This window comes from Cololabis saira, chromosome 17, assembly GCF_033807715.1.
Source record: "Cololabis saira isolate AMF1-May2022 chromosome 17, fColSai1.1, whole genome shotgun sequence".
In the NCBI taxonomy this organism is placed as follows: domain Eukaryota; kingdom Metazoa; phylum Chordata; class Actinopteri; order Beloniformes; family Belonidae; genus Cololabis; species Cololabis saira.
Window position 1 is genome coordinate 11,543,830 of NC_084603.1, and position 15,650 is coordinate 11,559,479.

The following is a 15,650-nucleotide window of genomic DNA, read 5'->3' on the forward strand; positions in this document are numbered from 1 at the left end:
TTTCCCTCTGTGAATGAACATTGTTCAGTTCAATTTAATCAAATTCAGTTAAGCTGTATCCGGTCTGATCCAATTCAATGCAGCCCAACACAAGTACAAGAACAGACATGGAGGAATGTCTAACCTTTTGTGGTTATTTTAATAAACAGAACAACAGCTTGTCACAGAAAGCTTAACAACAGCACTGGTTTGGATGCAGTCTGATGGCCACATTAGTCCCTGATGAGGAACTAATGTGCAGGATTTAGTACCCTTTTCAGTGCATTTCTGATAACAATGGCAGAAAGGCAAAGTAATGTTTATAACCCCTTCAATCAACAACTGTTGACAGCCATGTCAGAAACATACAATAGCAATAGACATGATGAACAACCAAAGCCAAAACACCAATGCAAAGAAAGAATACAGCACTCTGTAGGTTAATTACACAAAGATTCAAGGAAGGAAGGTCTCACATACAAATAGAAAAGACAAAGACAGAACAGAAGATGCAATACAGAAAAAAATATATACAAGATTCATTGGCTATTTGTTTTTAGATCTGAAGTAGGTAGGTGGAAGAACATGGGTGTTACTGCTATAAATAACCCTTTTTGACAGTCAAAACTGTTCAGAGGCAAAGTGGCCAGCCCTTCAAACTATTTTTTTCTTAATCAATGCCTTTCACAATGTCTATTTATCACTTATTTTCAGCCTATCACTACTTCTTGGCAGATTCCATACATTGCTTTTAAATGAAGTGACAAATGATTGAATTATTCCCTAAGCATATTGCAAAAATAGGCCCTTACTTCCCTGACCCTTCACTTGATTTGGCATCAAAGCTAACCTTCAAAGCTGGCTTTATGTGCACCTTTTCAAGATTCATACTATACATTATGTAGTGATACTGTCAAGGCCAAAGTATGCGAGTCAGTTGCTGCTACAGAAAGAGCTGGCAGTTAAAACTGCCATGGGTCAGCAGGGGATTTAAACTCTGAAAGAACAGCCAGCTTCAAAACAAATTTCACAAAGAGTTAAACAAATGACAAAACATGTTCTTCTCTGCAAGCAGAGTATAAAATGATGAAAGGTTCTGGGATAGTACTATTAATAAACTAATTAATAACATCTTTTGCCTGCATCTCTATCTCCAGCACACATTAAAATATCATCCAGCACAGAAGGAAAAATCATTAATGTTGATTAGGGCTGTAACTACTTATTAAATGCCTCTTATTTAGCTCTCAGCCTTTAAATTCAAATCAAATCACTTTATCATACGTTTTATAATTCACAGGGAAATGTTTTGTGCACCTGCTCCAAACAGGATCGAACTTACAAATAAGTGGATATAGTAATATTGAATTTAGCATGAGGTTGTTTAAATGATGTGCTAATGTAATATAAAAGACAAGAAAGACTGACACTTCATTGAAAAATACATATTTTAACAGCGCTGTACTCTTCTGTGCACATGCAACCCTCGGCAGAGATAGCAAGGGAGGGAGGAAGGTGCCTCACTCTGTTAAAAAACACATGTGGTGACAATTGAGGCTGAATGCTATTGTGCATAATGCCGTTCTCAGCACAGATAAGAAGGGAGAAAACAGATGCTTAACTCTTTTGGACATTTGTTTGGCTGGCAATAGTCGACAATTAAGTTCCGTGGTGACTATTCTTACTATAGATTTTTGTTGACAAAGTCAACTAATCGTTGCACCCCTAATGCTGATGAGTGTTGATGTCACATCAAAATAAACTGCCTTTTTGGTCGTTTTCCTCTGTATAACCGAGCTTGTTACAAGGATACCTGTCAAGGACACCTCTGATGCTTCAGACAGATGACATCTGATTCTAAGTGTGAGGTTCCACTTGCACCTAAATAGACGTGTCATGACAGTCATCCCTCAGCTCTTCAACTTGCTAAGAGGCGCACCTGTCCATAGAGTGTCCTTTTGTGTGTGTGTGTGTGTCTCTCTATGATTACCTCGTCTACGCAAGTGGAGGTAAAACTTTTTTCTATATAACACGGACCATGGGGAAGCATGTCCTGTCTGAAGATCATATACGGAAGTGCTGGCACAACCTCAAGCTTGTGCATTCTGCCGTGAGATTCAGCACTCAGCTCTGGAAAGGTGGGTCAACTATTACAGGGACTTACAAAGAACAGTTTGACCTCATACTTTTATAAGTGCCTGACAACAAAGAGGTTTTGAGATTGTTAGCTGAGATCAAGTGGGACCATTCCAAGAGTACTACCCCACCACACAATTTCAACTTTGAGGACAAGAACATGCTGGAAAACAACAGATTTAACTCCAGTCCAGTGGCAGGTTTCAGAGGGTTAATATGTCCGGTACCAGAGATGCTGTTTAGATAAGAAACAAACTGTCATATATGATATATTTTCTGTTCCTCGGAAGAAGCAAAGAAAAAAAAAAAAGCAGTATAATACTTGACTGCCCGCTGAAAACTGAGCAGTACTTATCAAACTGAGGGATGACTGTGATGATGGATGCATCTAAGATCAGGGAACACTTGACATCTGTCTTCACTTCTGGCTAAAGGCATAATTAGAAGTTCAGCACGACGAGATGACTTTCTGACATCTCATACTACATGTGTTAAAACGTATTCATCTCTTTCTCTTTAAAAGTTATAGATATTAATTTTTGATATAGGCAATGTCCCTCAATCAGCAGCTGGATTTGAGCTGCAGGGAGGCAAATTTAAAATGCAAACCAGGCTGTGAGAGATTTCCAAGGCTTTTACTGTAAATGGAGGACATCAGCGAGGACAGGCAGAGATTAAACATACATCCATGGCATAGATGGGATACAATGTGTTGTGATGTATTTGGATGTGGACATTAAATTTAGCAAGACAAGTCGGTGGGGCGTTGACTAAAGTGGCAAACGTTCCCTAAACAGGAGATCTGCATCTCGACTGTGAACTGGCTGCATTTCCCTGTTTCACAGGTCTCCTCAATTATCGAATAAAGGCTAAAAATCAATAAATAAATAAACCAAAATGAAGACTCTGATGGGAAAGTAAATCAATCTTAAGTTGTCAACCATCTGTTAAAAGAACTCAATTATAAAAAAAAAAAAAAAAAAAGAAAAGAAAATGATGACATCCAGATGATCAGAGCTTGACTGCTCAATGTTTACCAGGAGTGGAGCAAGGGAAAAAAAAAAAAGTAAGTCAAGAGGCCTATGAGAGGCATAATATCCACCCTTAATTACAGCTTCAGAAGAAAGTGGCACTTACGTTGGCTTTTCATTGGTGATGAGCACTTTGACTTTATTAAGGGCTTTTTTGGCACCGGTAGGAGCTGGAGCAGCGGCAGGAGGAGGTTTGGTGTGAGCCGGGCTCGCGTGAGGGCTGGCAATGTACACCTTCTTGCCAGCGCTGCTTGGTGGTTTAGAGTGGGTGAAGTCTGTGATGAAGACTATTCCTTCACTGGTCAGCACTGGCAAGGAAAAACAAAAGGATGCTGAACGCGCTTGACACTTTAACAAGCTGACAGTAAAAAAAAATGTATATTTATATATTCACAGTGACCGTGCTTCGGTCCACAACTGTCATTTCAGATATTGATATCACTATGTACAAATGGAATTGACTTGTATTTCTGTAATCCAGTTCAAATGTTGTGATATCTGGAGAATTTTCAGTTAACTAGAGCCCGCATGTCACGTTTTTCTCAGGTGGCCCAAAATACAACCGTATACGGTATTGCAGATAGTCAGTCTGGATATGTGATACTAAAAATCAAAGACCAAGCACCAACAGCAAAAGTGATACACTAATGTAGACTCATCCAGGTCATGGTGACTGTTAAAGGTTTGAAACAAGGTAACTGAACTTTTTATTTATTATTTTGTTTCACTTTCAATCCTGAAGAAAGAAAGAAAGAAAGAAAGAAAGAAAGAAAGAAAGAAAGAAAGAAAGAAAGAAAGAAAGAAAGAAAGAAAGAAAGAAAGAAAGAAAGAAAGAAAGAAAGAAAGAAAGAAAGAAAGAAAGAAAGAAAGAAAGAAAGAAAGAAAGAAAGAAAGAAAGAAAGAAAGAAAGAAAGAAAGAAAGAAAGAAAGAAAGAAAGAAAGAAAGAAAGTCCAGCGGCCTGTATCAAATCTTTGATGGCGAAAGTGACGCAACTTGTCCCATATGAATGACAGCTGAGGATAGTAAGAAAGTCACCGTGGATATCTGAAATGTTGTTGTTTTTTTACTAGGAAAAATGTATATGCATTTTAAAAATGTTTTTATGTTACAAGTTTATACAGATTTTACTTTGATACATACACACAATAGAGCTATGGGACTAAACTAATAAAACGCTGATATGATCAAATCTAGCTGAGTGTTTGAAACATCACCATGTTTGACTGTATTGACGGAGTATTGTGAGGATTTTTTATGCCAGGTTTCCACACCGTTACACACTGTTCCTGTAGAGTGGTCATAGTATATTGATGAAAAGAAGAATGATTTGGTTCAATTTTATGACCCGACTGAAACATAAAATATATAATAAAATATTCCCACACCACAAAAGACAATGTTATAAACATTTCCCATAGACAATAAGTACATAATTTGACAAACTGTGCATCCAAGATCTCCTAATGTGTGCCAGAAAGTAGAAAAAGTGACACCATATACAAAATAAGTGCATGTCCGTTTTTTGAGCAGTGTTTGCCTTCACTCACATGCCATGTTAGAGGAATCAAAGGGGTCAAAGGAAAAGGAGAGGATGTTTTCTGCGTAGCTCTTCTTCCAAAGCTTGGTGCCCGTGTCCCCGTTCCACAGAACGATGTAGTTGGGAGGGTGGATGGCTAACAAGAGGTCACGAGATGCATCCTGATTCCACACCCACTCCAAATCTGGGAGGAAAGAGCACGACAGAGGGGACAAAGTAGGGATGAAGACAGGCATCGTGTACAACAGGAGTGGCAACAACAGCATCTTAATGAAAACAAACAACCAGCTCAGAGTAACAGCTCAACATTTGTTCTTGGCAGGACTGCGAAGATAACGTCTTGCTCTTGTGATAAGCTGTGAAAAACATCCGTTTCAGGTAAATCCTTACCCTGGATAGGTTTGGAGTGCTCCTGGATCTCGCAGTGGGCAGTGCCGCTGACGACATCCCACACTATGATCTTCCCTGATGCATCTCCGGAGGCCAGCCGCAGACAGTAGGGCGAGCTCAGGTTGTGGTAGTAGTTCTCCCTGGACCATTTCACCTAACACCACAAAACACTGACTGAGTTTCTGGCAGATTACAGAAACGCTGTTACGGCTTTGATATTTGTCAACAGAAAGTTTGTTGAAAAGTCACTGAAAGGAGTTGGTAGTAAAAAGATTTATCTGAATGCAGAGTGTGGTTTTTCAAGATGTTTAGGGAAGAGACAAGCCCGAAATAAAACACATAACATTGACGTTTTTTTCCTGTAAAAGACACTTGGCCGAAAGTTATTTTAGAGAATCGGATATTTACATAAACTGATTCTCTCTATGAATTTGTTTCCAAATTGGCTTGTCCTTCATTATAGCTAATTCTTTATTTATTCATTCATTTATTTATTTATCAAAGATTCTGCAAGCTTATTTATATCAGGCCGGGTGGTGAGGAATGTCCTGCCGCTGTGCCTGCGGCACTTTACAAGATTAATGTGCACTTTGGAGTGAGGAATGGAAGCCATAGATTGAACGCAGTCACTGATAATCACTGCAGAATTTATCGCCCATTATTATACCCATTATTCAACAAAACACACAAACACACAGTGACATACACTTGGTGGGACTCTGCATCAGTGCAGAAGCAAAATGTACCAGAGGAGCTGCTTTGGACTGCGAGGCAAAGCTGATGTGTCTGCTGGACGGAGGCATTACTCTGTTTCAGAAGGGACAAATTATCGGTGTCCACCAAACAAACTAAACAACTTAGGAAACAGCTAAAGCTGCTAAAACTGGGATAAAGACTACCCAGCACATTATCAAAACCAATAAGAAGAAGAGTGATCCATCATTAGAAATAGCCAGAAAAGAAAACTTTGTGAGAGTGCAGTTAAATGTTTATAATCTGAGTGAAGAAAATCAACTACAGGACTACTGTAATATGTAATGTAGTGTAAAAAGTAAGTGTAAAGTGTACAAAGTTCATCATATTAATACTATAGAACTGTGTGGTCTAAAGAAGATGCATCAATCATTAAATCAATTAAAAAAAAAAAAAAAAAAAAGACAAAAAGGCTTCAATTTGACACAAAGCATAAAGTTTGGACTGGAAAACAAATTGAAGAAGTCATGAGGTCTGATGAGTCCAGCTCCAGTCGTGCTTCAGGTGGTCAACGACGTCATGCACCCAAAAGTTAGGTGAGCTGACATCCAGATTTTATTTTCTTCTCTAATGGCATGGGCATATTCTAGGATGACGATGCAAGGATTTGTGGGGCTCAATTTGTGAAAGAGTTATCTGGGGAGCGCAGGAAGTCGTTTATAAAGATGAACTGGCTACTGCAACGTCCAAACTGTAACCCCCCTGGGAATCTTTTGAATGAGATGGAGAACAGTGCACGCAATGGTCCAACTCATTATCAATGCAAGAAAATTTAATCAGACTCTGGATGAAAATAAATATTTAATGAATATAATAATACTGCATAAAATGCTTGAAACTGTGCCATGGTGAATGTGTAATCAGTGTGGGACTTTACTTATTTATTTATTTACTTACTTACTTACTTATTTATGTTGCCTGAGTAGTTTTTACTTACAGTAATTACGGATGCAAAACAAGATTTTGTTTGAGAGAAAGAGTAAAATAGTTAACTAAGCATTAAAAACAAAATTATATTCTTCCAATGTATAATTATTAGAATGGTTATACCAACCAGCAAATTCTTAGTGTTGTAGATTTTTTATTTGTGAATCTTGGCTTTTTTCCAACAGCTTACTTTACTGATGTTTATCAATTTTACATTTTTTAGTGTTGAAACTGCAGGTCAAATAATCAAGTAAAACCAAACCTATAAACAATTTTTGAAAGACTGTGATGGAGATGCATTTAAGCTGAACAACTGCATTAAAATTATATCAAAATATTGAAGGCAAAAATTCAAACAACCATGACAGTAACCAAAAAAAGCGAAAACTAAAAACAGCCAAAAGCTGCACTACCTTTTTGGAGATCAATAATCAAATCCAATTATTGAATGGATAAATAAAGGCTGTAATTGCAGCCACTCACCTTGACCACGTTTGCTTTGTGCCTTTCCAGCACCTGGATGGTCTGAGCTGTTTTTGGATCGATTATGAGAATGCTGGAGTGACATCCTTGAGCTATTAGACCTTGCCATCCCCTAAAGGATATGAAAACGAGACAAATGAAAGAGGAAGAAGGAAACACATGATGAGAAAAGATATGAGGAATCTGTGAAAGAACTGAGAGCCCCATCCACTACAAATGAAAAGGAATCCAATGTTGCCAGGTGGCCTGAAAAGTTTTAAAAATGTGTATGTACCGGTACACTAACACATACACAGATGGAGTTAAGTCAAAAGACAAAAACAGTTTTTATGATTTTTGCCAACACTGTGGTTTTGAAATAAAATGACAGCGATCTGATCAAAGTCTTAATAGAAAAGGTTTTACATAAAATATACAATTTAGGAATCAATGTTTTTTAGGTAAAATACCCCAAGTGTTTGAACAAATTGGGATAATTCTAAAATGTAACCACTATTTTTAATAATATATATATTTTTTTTTTTTAATCTTTCATAGTCAAATGACACCCCGGGGTCCGGAGCCCATGTTATCACTAAATTCTGGCAGCCACTCATTGCCCATACAATTAAACTGCCTCCACCGTGTTTGACAAATTAATTCTCTATACTTCTGTCTTCCCATTATTCTGATGCAAGTTTAACTTGCTTCCTCTGTCCGCAGAATCTGATTCCAGAGCACAGGATGCTTCCTAGACGTTTCCTCAAAGTCTAGTCTGGATTTTGTTCTGAATTTTACCAGTGGTTTGCATCTTTTAATAAACACTGTATTTACATTCATACATCTTGACTGTAGGTAAAGAAGTGTCTACCTTCCTCACCAAAGAAAAGTTATTCTGCGATCATGTTAAATGGTCTCCCATGGTCTTTCAGGCCTTCTGATGATGTTGAGTTCACCAGGGCTTTCTTTATCTTAAAGAATGTACCATTCTGAGGTGTTTGCTCTCTTTTATAGATTAATTTTACTTCTTTTTCCGCCTGATGACAGCCTCCTTCTTTCACACTGAAGTCTCCACAGATTTCATATTGTTCATATTGTTAGCTCCAGTCAAACAGCCGTCATGTTCAAACTCATTATCTGATATCAACTCTGGATCATTTATCTGTTTTATTTGTCTTGAAGAAATAAGGGATGTAACCTGGTAAATGAAAAACTGGAATTACACCCTTACAGCTTCCAAAGCAATTAAGATAATAAGCGGCAGATACATGCTGCTAATTAAACACATTTGATTCCTCTATAATTGCAGAAATTTTGTTTTCTGGTCTGGAACATGCAGGTGTGTTTGAACACAATGCCAAGGAAGAAACCTGTCAGTAATAATCTTAGAAAAGCAGTTGAAAGAATGTGTGTTGGGGGCACGGTGGCGCAGCTGGTAGTGCAGCGGTCTCACAGCAAGAAGGTCCTGGGTTCGATTCTGGCGCTGTGGGCGCTGAAGTGCGTGTTAGTTCCCCCATGACTTCGGTGCCCACACCATGGGTGGGGTTGGCGAAAGGATCTTTCTGTGTGGAGTTTGTATGTTCTTCCCGTGTTCCCCTGGGTAGCTAATGTGAGCTACCCTCACAAAAACATGCACACAGTCCTGGGCTATACATGCCCCCTCTGGCCAACCGGGACGCCAGATGGGGTGGGGAGGATCCGGCCGGAATAACGTGATCCTTCCACGCGCTACGTTCGGCCGGAGAAACCCCACCCTGTCTGGTGAAAAGATGCGGCCTGCTCACTCCTCAGGTTAAGGAGGAGACCTGAGCTCAGTGCAGGGCCCTCCCGGGGTTGGTAGAGGATGGTAATGCCCAGGACTGTCACTTAGGTAAGAGCACGGGGTGGTAAAAATGGAAAAAAAAAACGGGATAAAAATATATAAAAAAAAAAAAGAAAAGCAGTTGTTGCTGCACACACGTCCAGGAAGGATCGTGTGTTTGTTCGATGACCAAACACTATGTGCAAATGGAGAACATAAAACAATCTTTCCAGGATGAAGTGTGCCAGTAAAAAAAAAATAATAATAAATTACTTTGCTTTGGGTAACCAGGACCAAGGTGCAGGTATTTAGTTATAACACAGAGTGACATATTTGGTGAAAAGCAAAAGTATAAACACAAAGCATTTCCTTTCTGGGATTAACAAAGTATCTTTGAATTTAATAGATTATGAAACCCAACCCTTTGGGTTTGTGACCCTTTGTACTTATTAGTGTATTTGTCACTGCCATAAATACATTTATAGCAGACCAATACAGCTGAGCCACAGACAATTCCACGTATTAATTCCTGCTTCTATGATCACTCCAGTATCCATTGTGATACAGTCTAGAAACTGATTGTCACATGCATAGCAAACAGCATCCAAAATATTGTCAGAATTGATGAAAATATTGACTTGTGGAACTTGTGAAATGAAAAATGAATTGTGGCTGAGAAGTTGTTATCATTTTGAGCTCACATTTAACTGATGCCCTGACTGTTTTGTACATTTTCAGGACAGCGAGCTCTTCCATCTTTGAATTAACTTGTGTTGAATTGTGCTATACAAATAAACTTGCCTTGCCTATTAGTTTGTGCAATACATAGAACTCAAGACAATGCATTTGATGGAGTAGTATAATAGGGAAATGATTGTGTTAATTTAACAGCATTAAGCACAAGCTTATTTAAGAATTATACAGTATTTATTTGTGCAAAGAGTAAGTGACAAAATCTGAAACATGACTGCACAAATAAACCTTGCAGTAAAATCAAAATACAGAAGGAAAGTTTATATGTAGAAAAATAAATTAGAAAATTCCAGTTGGAGTAATGATTTGTTTTTACTGCTCTTATAAAAAATTAGTTTGAAAGGAATAGAGCTTTGTATTGGTCAACATTATGTTTCACCTTGACTGTTTTAGCACAATACATTTGCTTTTTATTAGTTTTTTAACAACCAACCATTGAATTGCACTGGAGTTTTGAATAAATCTGCAAAAACAGATTCACAGGTTTACAAAACTGAGAAAAGGGTTGTCCAATAAAAGTAGCTTTATAAGTTATATAAACAATTAAAAGGTGTTGTTTAAAACTTTCTAAAATACAGCAGTAATCTTGCCCTTGTCTTGATTGCGTTTGTCACTTTGCCACTTTGCAGACAGGGCTCTAGAGTCCTATATCCAGTACTGGAGTTGATGGGGGGATGAGGGGGGATGGCATCCCCCCTGAAATAAAAACGGTCCAAATCATCCCCCCAGTAAAACTGCCATCCCCCCTTTCCATCCCTTATGTCATTTCATCAATGAATGTGGTTTTACTGCCATTTCAACATTTAGAGTCATCACCAGAAAAATAACACCAGAAAAATAACTTCAAGTACATTTTCACTTGAAATAAGTAGGAAAATCTGCCAGTGGGACAAGATTTATCTTCTTATTACAAGCAAAAAAATCTTGTTCCACTGGCAGATTTTTCTACTTATTTCAAGTGAGAATCTACTTGAAACAGGTGAAAATTGTTGTTTTTTCCAGTGATGAGTCTTGTTTTAAGTGTAATGAGATTATTTTACTAAAATGAGACATTTTAACTAGAAATAAGACAAATATTCTTGTTAAGATTTTGAGTTTTTGCAGTGATACATTTTACTTATCCTGTGAAGGACAGAGTCATATTGATAAGTTCAGAAAACTGTTTTTTATTGTTGTGTTTTGATGTATTTGATGTAAGTCCAGTGGATATTTATAGCTTACAGAAGGCTGCATTTAACTGCTGTCATTCCTGCAGTATTTCTGCAGGTGTTTTGGTCAGTGCTATTATTTGTAATATATTATATTATTTGTAATCAGCACAAATTATCTGTCCCCATATGATAAAATCCACCACCCCCCCCGATTTTTTTTTTTTTTTACAACTCGAGTACTGGCTATATCCAAACACTGGCTTGTGCCTTTGTTTTTAAAGCAACAATACATGTGAAATCCCACTGCAGTCTCAGTCTCTTCAGCTGTCAGTTCTGCATCACCCCAGCAGGACAGAAAACACATCACATGACACAGGATGCCCTGCATGCATGCTGGATGAGAAATAAGGACAGTGCCATCTTTTGTTATTGCTGCCGTCTTTCGTGCAGCAATGCAAATCAACTATTTCGAAAACAATAAATCAGCTGTCAGTCTCGTCCACAATCAGGCTGAATTAACACGCTAGCCACGAAGATGCACTACTCACCAATCAACAGCGGTTTTATTCTGTAAATTGATAGTGCCAGTTAACGTCCGAGCCGCAAGTTTGATGTTGACAGTGTACGGAATCATTGTTCTTAGTTTGTATTGATGCTACATTAACATTTACTGACTAAAGGCTGCCACAGTTAGTTAGCTTCTGCGTTTCGCCTATGTTATGAATCCGACCAGGAAGTAAACGGTGTTTCACACGGAAGTGCCGTATAGGAACAAATTCCGGCGCAATAATGTTCCAGAAGTCTACAATCATTCAAAATCAATCAGGAATCGATAGTTTTCACATTTATTTTATAAATATATTTCGTTATACTTATTTTTAAGATTAATATTTTGATTAAAGTCATTTAGATAATGAGTCAATCTTTGATCTCATTTTTTTCAACAGAAACTATGATTTGCCCATTGAATTTCACCAATCATCCATCCATCCATTTTCTATGCCCGCTTTTTCCTTTGCAGGGTCACCGGGGTCTGCTGGAGCCTATCCCAGCTAAATTTAGGCGAGAGACAGGGGTACATCCTGGTCAGGTCACCAGTCCATCGCAGAGACACATATAGAAACAGACAACCAGACTCACACCTACGGGTAGGGTTGCCACCCGTCCCGTAAAATACGGAATTGTCCTTTATTTGAGAAAAAAATGTTGCGTCCCGTATTTAACTAATACGGGACGCAATTTGTCCTGTATTTTTATTAACGCCCCATACACACTGTCACACACACATCAACACTAAATTCAACAATGAACAAAATGAAACACAGGAAACATTAAGGCCAGCAAAATCTTTGTTTGTGTAAATTAACTTTTACACCATAGTTGAATTATTGAAATAAATTAACTTTTAAACCATATTCTAGTTGAATTATTGAAATAAATTAACTTTTACACCATATTCTAGTTGAATTATTGAAATAAATTAACTTTTAAACCATATTCTAGTTGAATTATTGAAATAAATTAACTTTTACACCATATTCTTCACCTGTAACTATATTATATATCCTGGCTGAGGTGGACATACGTAGCATAGGGGGATATTTCAGTTGCTGTATGGTTGTATGTCTATACAGTCATACAAGTTCAATGCTATTAAAGATCTTTAAACTTTAAATCAAAGCATTTTGTTTTTTTCATGTAAAATAAACACATTTTTATGCAGTTTAGAAGTTTTGGGGCTTTTTTTTGGCTCCTGCGCTGCTGAAATCGGGGCGTCCCTTATTTCTATTTCTGAAAGGTGGCAACCCTACCTACGGGTAATTTCGAAACATCAATTAACCTACTATGCATGTTTTTGGACTGTGGGAGGAAGCCGGTGTTGTGCCAAAAAGTGATTGCCTGCCAGAATCTGATTTCTCCCCTGAAAATGGGTCTTTTTACCTGCCAAAAATTGATTGAAGGTCAAACACAGTTAATGAAAGGTTGTTTCTACCTAAATATGATTTAATCTCATTCTTGAGCTTCATAATATAAACACTAGAGCTCACAGGATTGCTTTTAACTCTTTTAAAGGACCATTACAACACAAAATAGGCATTTTCACCTGCCAAAAATTGATTGAAGGCCAAATACAGTTAATGAAAAGTTGTTTCTGCCTAAATATGACTTGATCTCATTCTTGAGCTTCATAATCTGAAAATCTGACGTTTTAGCGCTGTCGCTCAACGGGCTGCTGTGCGTGCCCCCGCGGCCAGAAATCAGATTCTGGCAGGCAATCACTTTTTGGCACAACACCGGGAACCTTCTCGCTGTGAAGCAACAGTGCTAACCAGCAAGCCAACGTGCTGCCTTTCACCAATCAAATAAAACATATTATTATGTACTAGGGGTGTAACGATACACTAATCTCACGATACGGTACGATACACGATATTGAGGTCACGATAACGATACAATACGATATTATAGCAGTATTTTTTTAACAACCTTGAATGAGGAACATATGACTGGAAAAAATGGTCTTTTATTTGAAAAACACAAAATACAAAACAATGCTGTGCGTTTGCCCTATTGTTCCAGTTTGTAATGCTTTATAACTGTTTAAGTTTTAAAGAGAAAGCCAGGCCAACCATTTTCCACAAACTGAACTAAAAGTAAATGTCAGGTTTGCATTATGCATCTTCAGTTTCATACAAGTAGAAATATTTTGCCACAAACTGAATAGTTTCTCTCATGTATGATTTGACTTTCTTCTTTTTTCGGATGCGCGTTACTAGTCAACACAATAGATTAATATTAATATTCCAATATCGCGATACACTTTTTCACCTCCACGACACGTATTGTGACGTTTTTGTATCACGAAATTTTGTGGCACGATATATTGTTACACCCCTATTATGTACAAAAACACAAATATCAATCCAGTCAAATACGGTATCAGCCATTGCAGTGTAATGCAGTCTAAGCTTTCAGTCTAATGTTGATATTGTCTGAGATGACTGATTTTCTGATTGGCATGCTGTGTTGTCTCATCAGGGAAAAAAGATAGATGTGTTCTTTCATCTGAGATAGAACAATCGCTCATAACATGCTTCACAAAATCCCTCGAGCAACTTTGACTACATTTTTCACTCTATGTGCTGATGCAACCTCACATAGGCTACACACCTGCACAAAAACAACATAGCCTATCAGAATAAGTTGTGATCACATGAACAATCTAAAAGAAAAGCAGAGTTATGCCTAATTTAACCTTTTATCACATTACTAAGAAAATGAACCTACATTTTATTTTTTTATCACATCACCTCCATTTGTTAATAGATATCTTTTCTACCATTAGGTCTGCATTACATTTCCAAAACGTAGAAACAATAAATATGCTGCCACATTGATATGTTACCATTCTTTCTGACAAAAATTTAAAATCATTCTGGTGCTGAGGTTCAAAGCAATAAAGAAAAAAAAATCTAAAATCTCAATGTTCTTTTTTGTATCCATGCTGTCATCATAGAAATGTCAATCACTTTGCCAAATACACTGATAAAACCTCATCCTATTACTGATGTGACATTTGAACTTGTTGCTGACAACAGTCTGGGTGGTTATTTTCCTCTTTGGTTCAGTGCACACAGCCATCTTTCCCCCCATTAAATATTAAGAATACCAATTTCTCTGACCACGTTTCCACCAGGGACCAGGGATGTTGACACCGCCTATGGACAAAGTTAAGTTGAGGCCTCTTTTTTGCACAGTGACACTTTGAGAAGCATTTTTAAATGCAACTCTGCTTTCTAACTTTGGACAGTTGTTTCTCACAGTTAACTCTTGCTCATGTGGTTCAGTCAGCTGTTGATGAGTGATGGCTTGGCAGAGCATGTGTCCAGTTTAACTGTGTGTTCTTGTCCATTATGTGTATAGTAAACCTTTTAGACTCCTTAACTTGTTTAATAACATTTGTTACCGTAGAGAGAGGTTATGAAAATTAGTTCAAATGCTTTCTTTGAGGATCATTACCTTTGAATGTTTTCAGTGATTTTTCTCACATAGCCTATTTGTTAACAAACTGCCTTCCCATCACAACCTGGACACGTTCCCAGTCCATCACAGGTAGAAACAGGCTGACAAGGCAAACATCCACGCTCACACTCCTTCTCTGGGTTGTGGAGAGAAGTCGGAGTGCCCAGAGAAAAACCATAAAACCCCCACGCTGCACTTAATGAAAAGGCTTGAATGAATGGTACCTGGAATGCTTGAGAATGTTCCCTGATCTGCAGGTAGATTACGAACCACTTAATTCCTGTACAGCGCCAGAGATGAGAAAGTCCTTTCTAGTTTTTATTTTTTGCAGACTGAGCGTGCTTCAAGTTTTCAAACTTTTACTTAATGGTTTTTTTTACCATTTCACCTTCCTCTGTCCTTTTTTAGAGATGCTTGTTGATGGATTTGGGTTGACCCAAAACTGCTTCTTATATCTCACTTTGCATCCAAGGTGTCAAATTCATCTTGCGGTTTTCTGCATCAGGAAGCAGTCACATTAATGGTAATTAGTGCAGGCCTGCCATGCATTTTTCATCATGTTTGAAATGGCTCATCCATAGATGAGACTACCATACTAAGTGACAGTGTGTGTGTGCGTGTGTGTGTGCGTGCGTGTGTGCGTGTGTGTGTGCGTGCGTGTGTGCGTGCGTGCGTGCGTGCGTGCGTGCGTGCGTGCGTGCACCTC

General features: G+C 38.0%; 1 protein-coding gene across 2 annotated transcripts in view; it reads right to left on the reverse strand.

Moving 5' to 3' along the window:
- Positions 1 to 11,663, reverse strand: part of wdr11 (WD repeat domain 11) — a 74,740-nt gene extending 63,077 nt beyond the window's left edge. For both annotated transcript variants that reach the window (XM_061745058.1, XM_061745057.1), the window contains exons 1-5: positions 11,470 to 11,663; positions 7,238 to 7,349; positions 5,075 to 5,228; positions 4,695 to 4,868; positions 3,253 to 3,454 (exon numbers count right to left, since the gene is read on the reverse strand). In XM_061745058.1, the coding sequence (XP_061601042.1) occupies positions 3,253 to 3,454; positions 4,695 to 4,868; positions 5,075 to 5,228; positions 7,238 to 7,349; positions 11,470 to 11,555 (728 nt within the window). In that variant the 5' untranslated portion in view covers positions 11,556 to 11,663. The remainder of the gene's footprint in view (positions 1 to 3,252; positions 3,455 to 4,694; positions 4,869 to 5,074; positions 5,229 to 7,237; positions 7,350 to 11,469) is intronic.
- Between the last annotated feature and the right edge of the window lie 3,987 nt (positions 11,664 to 15,650).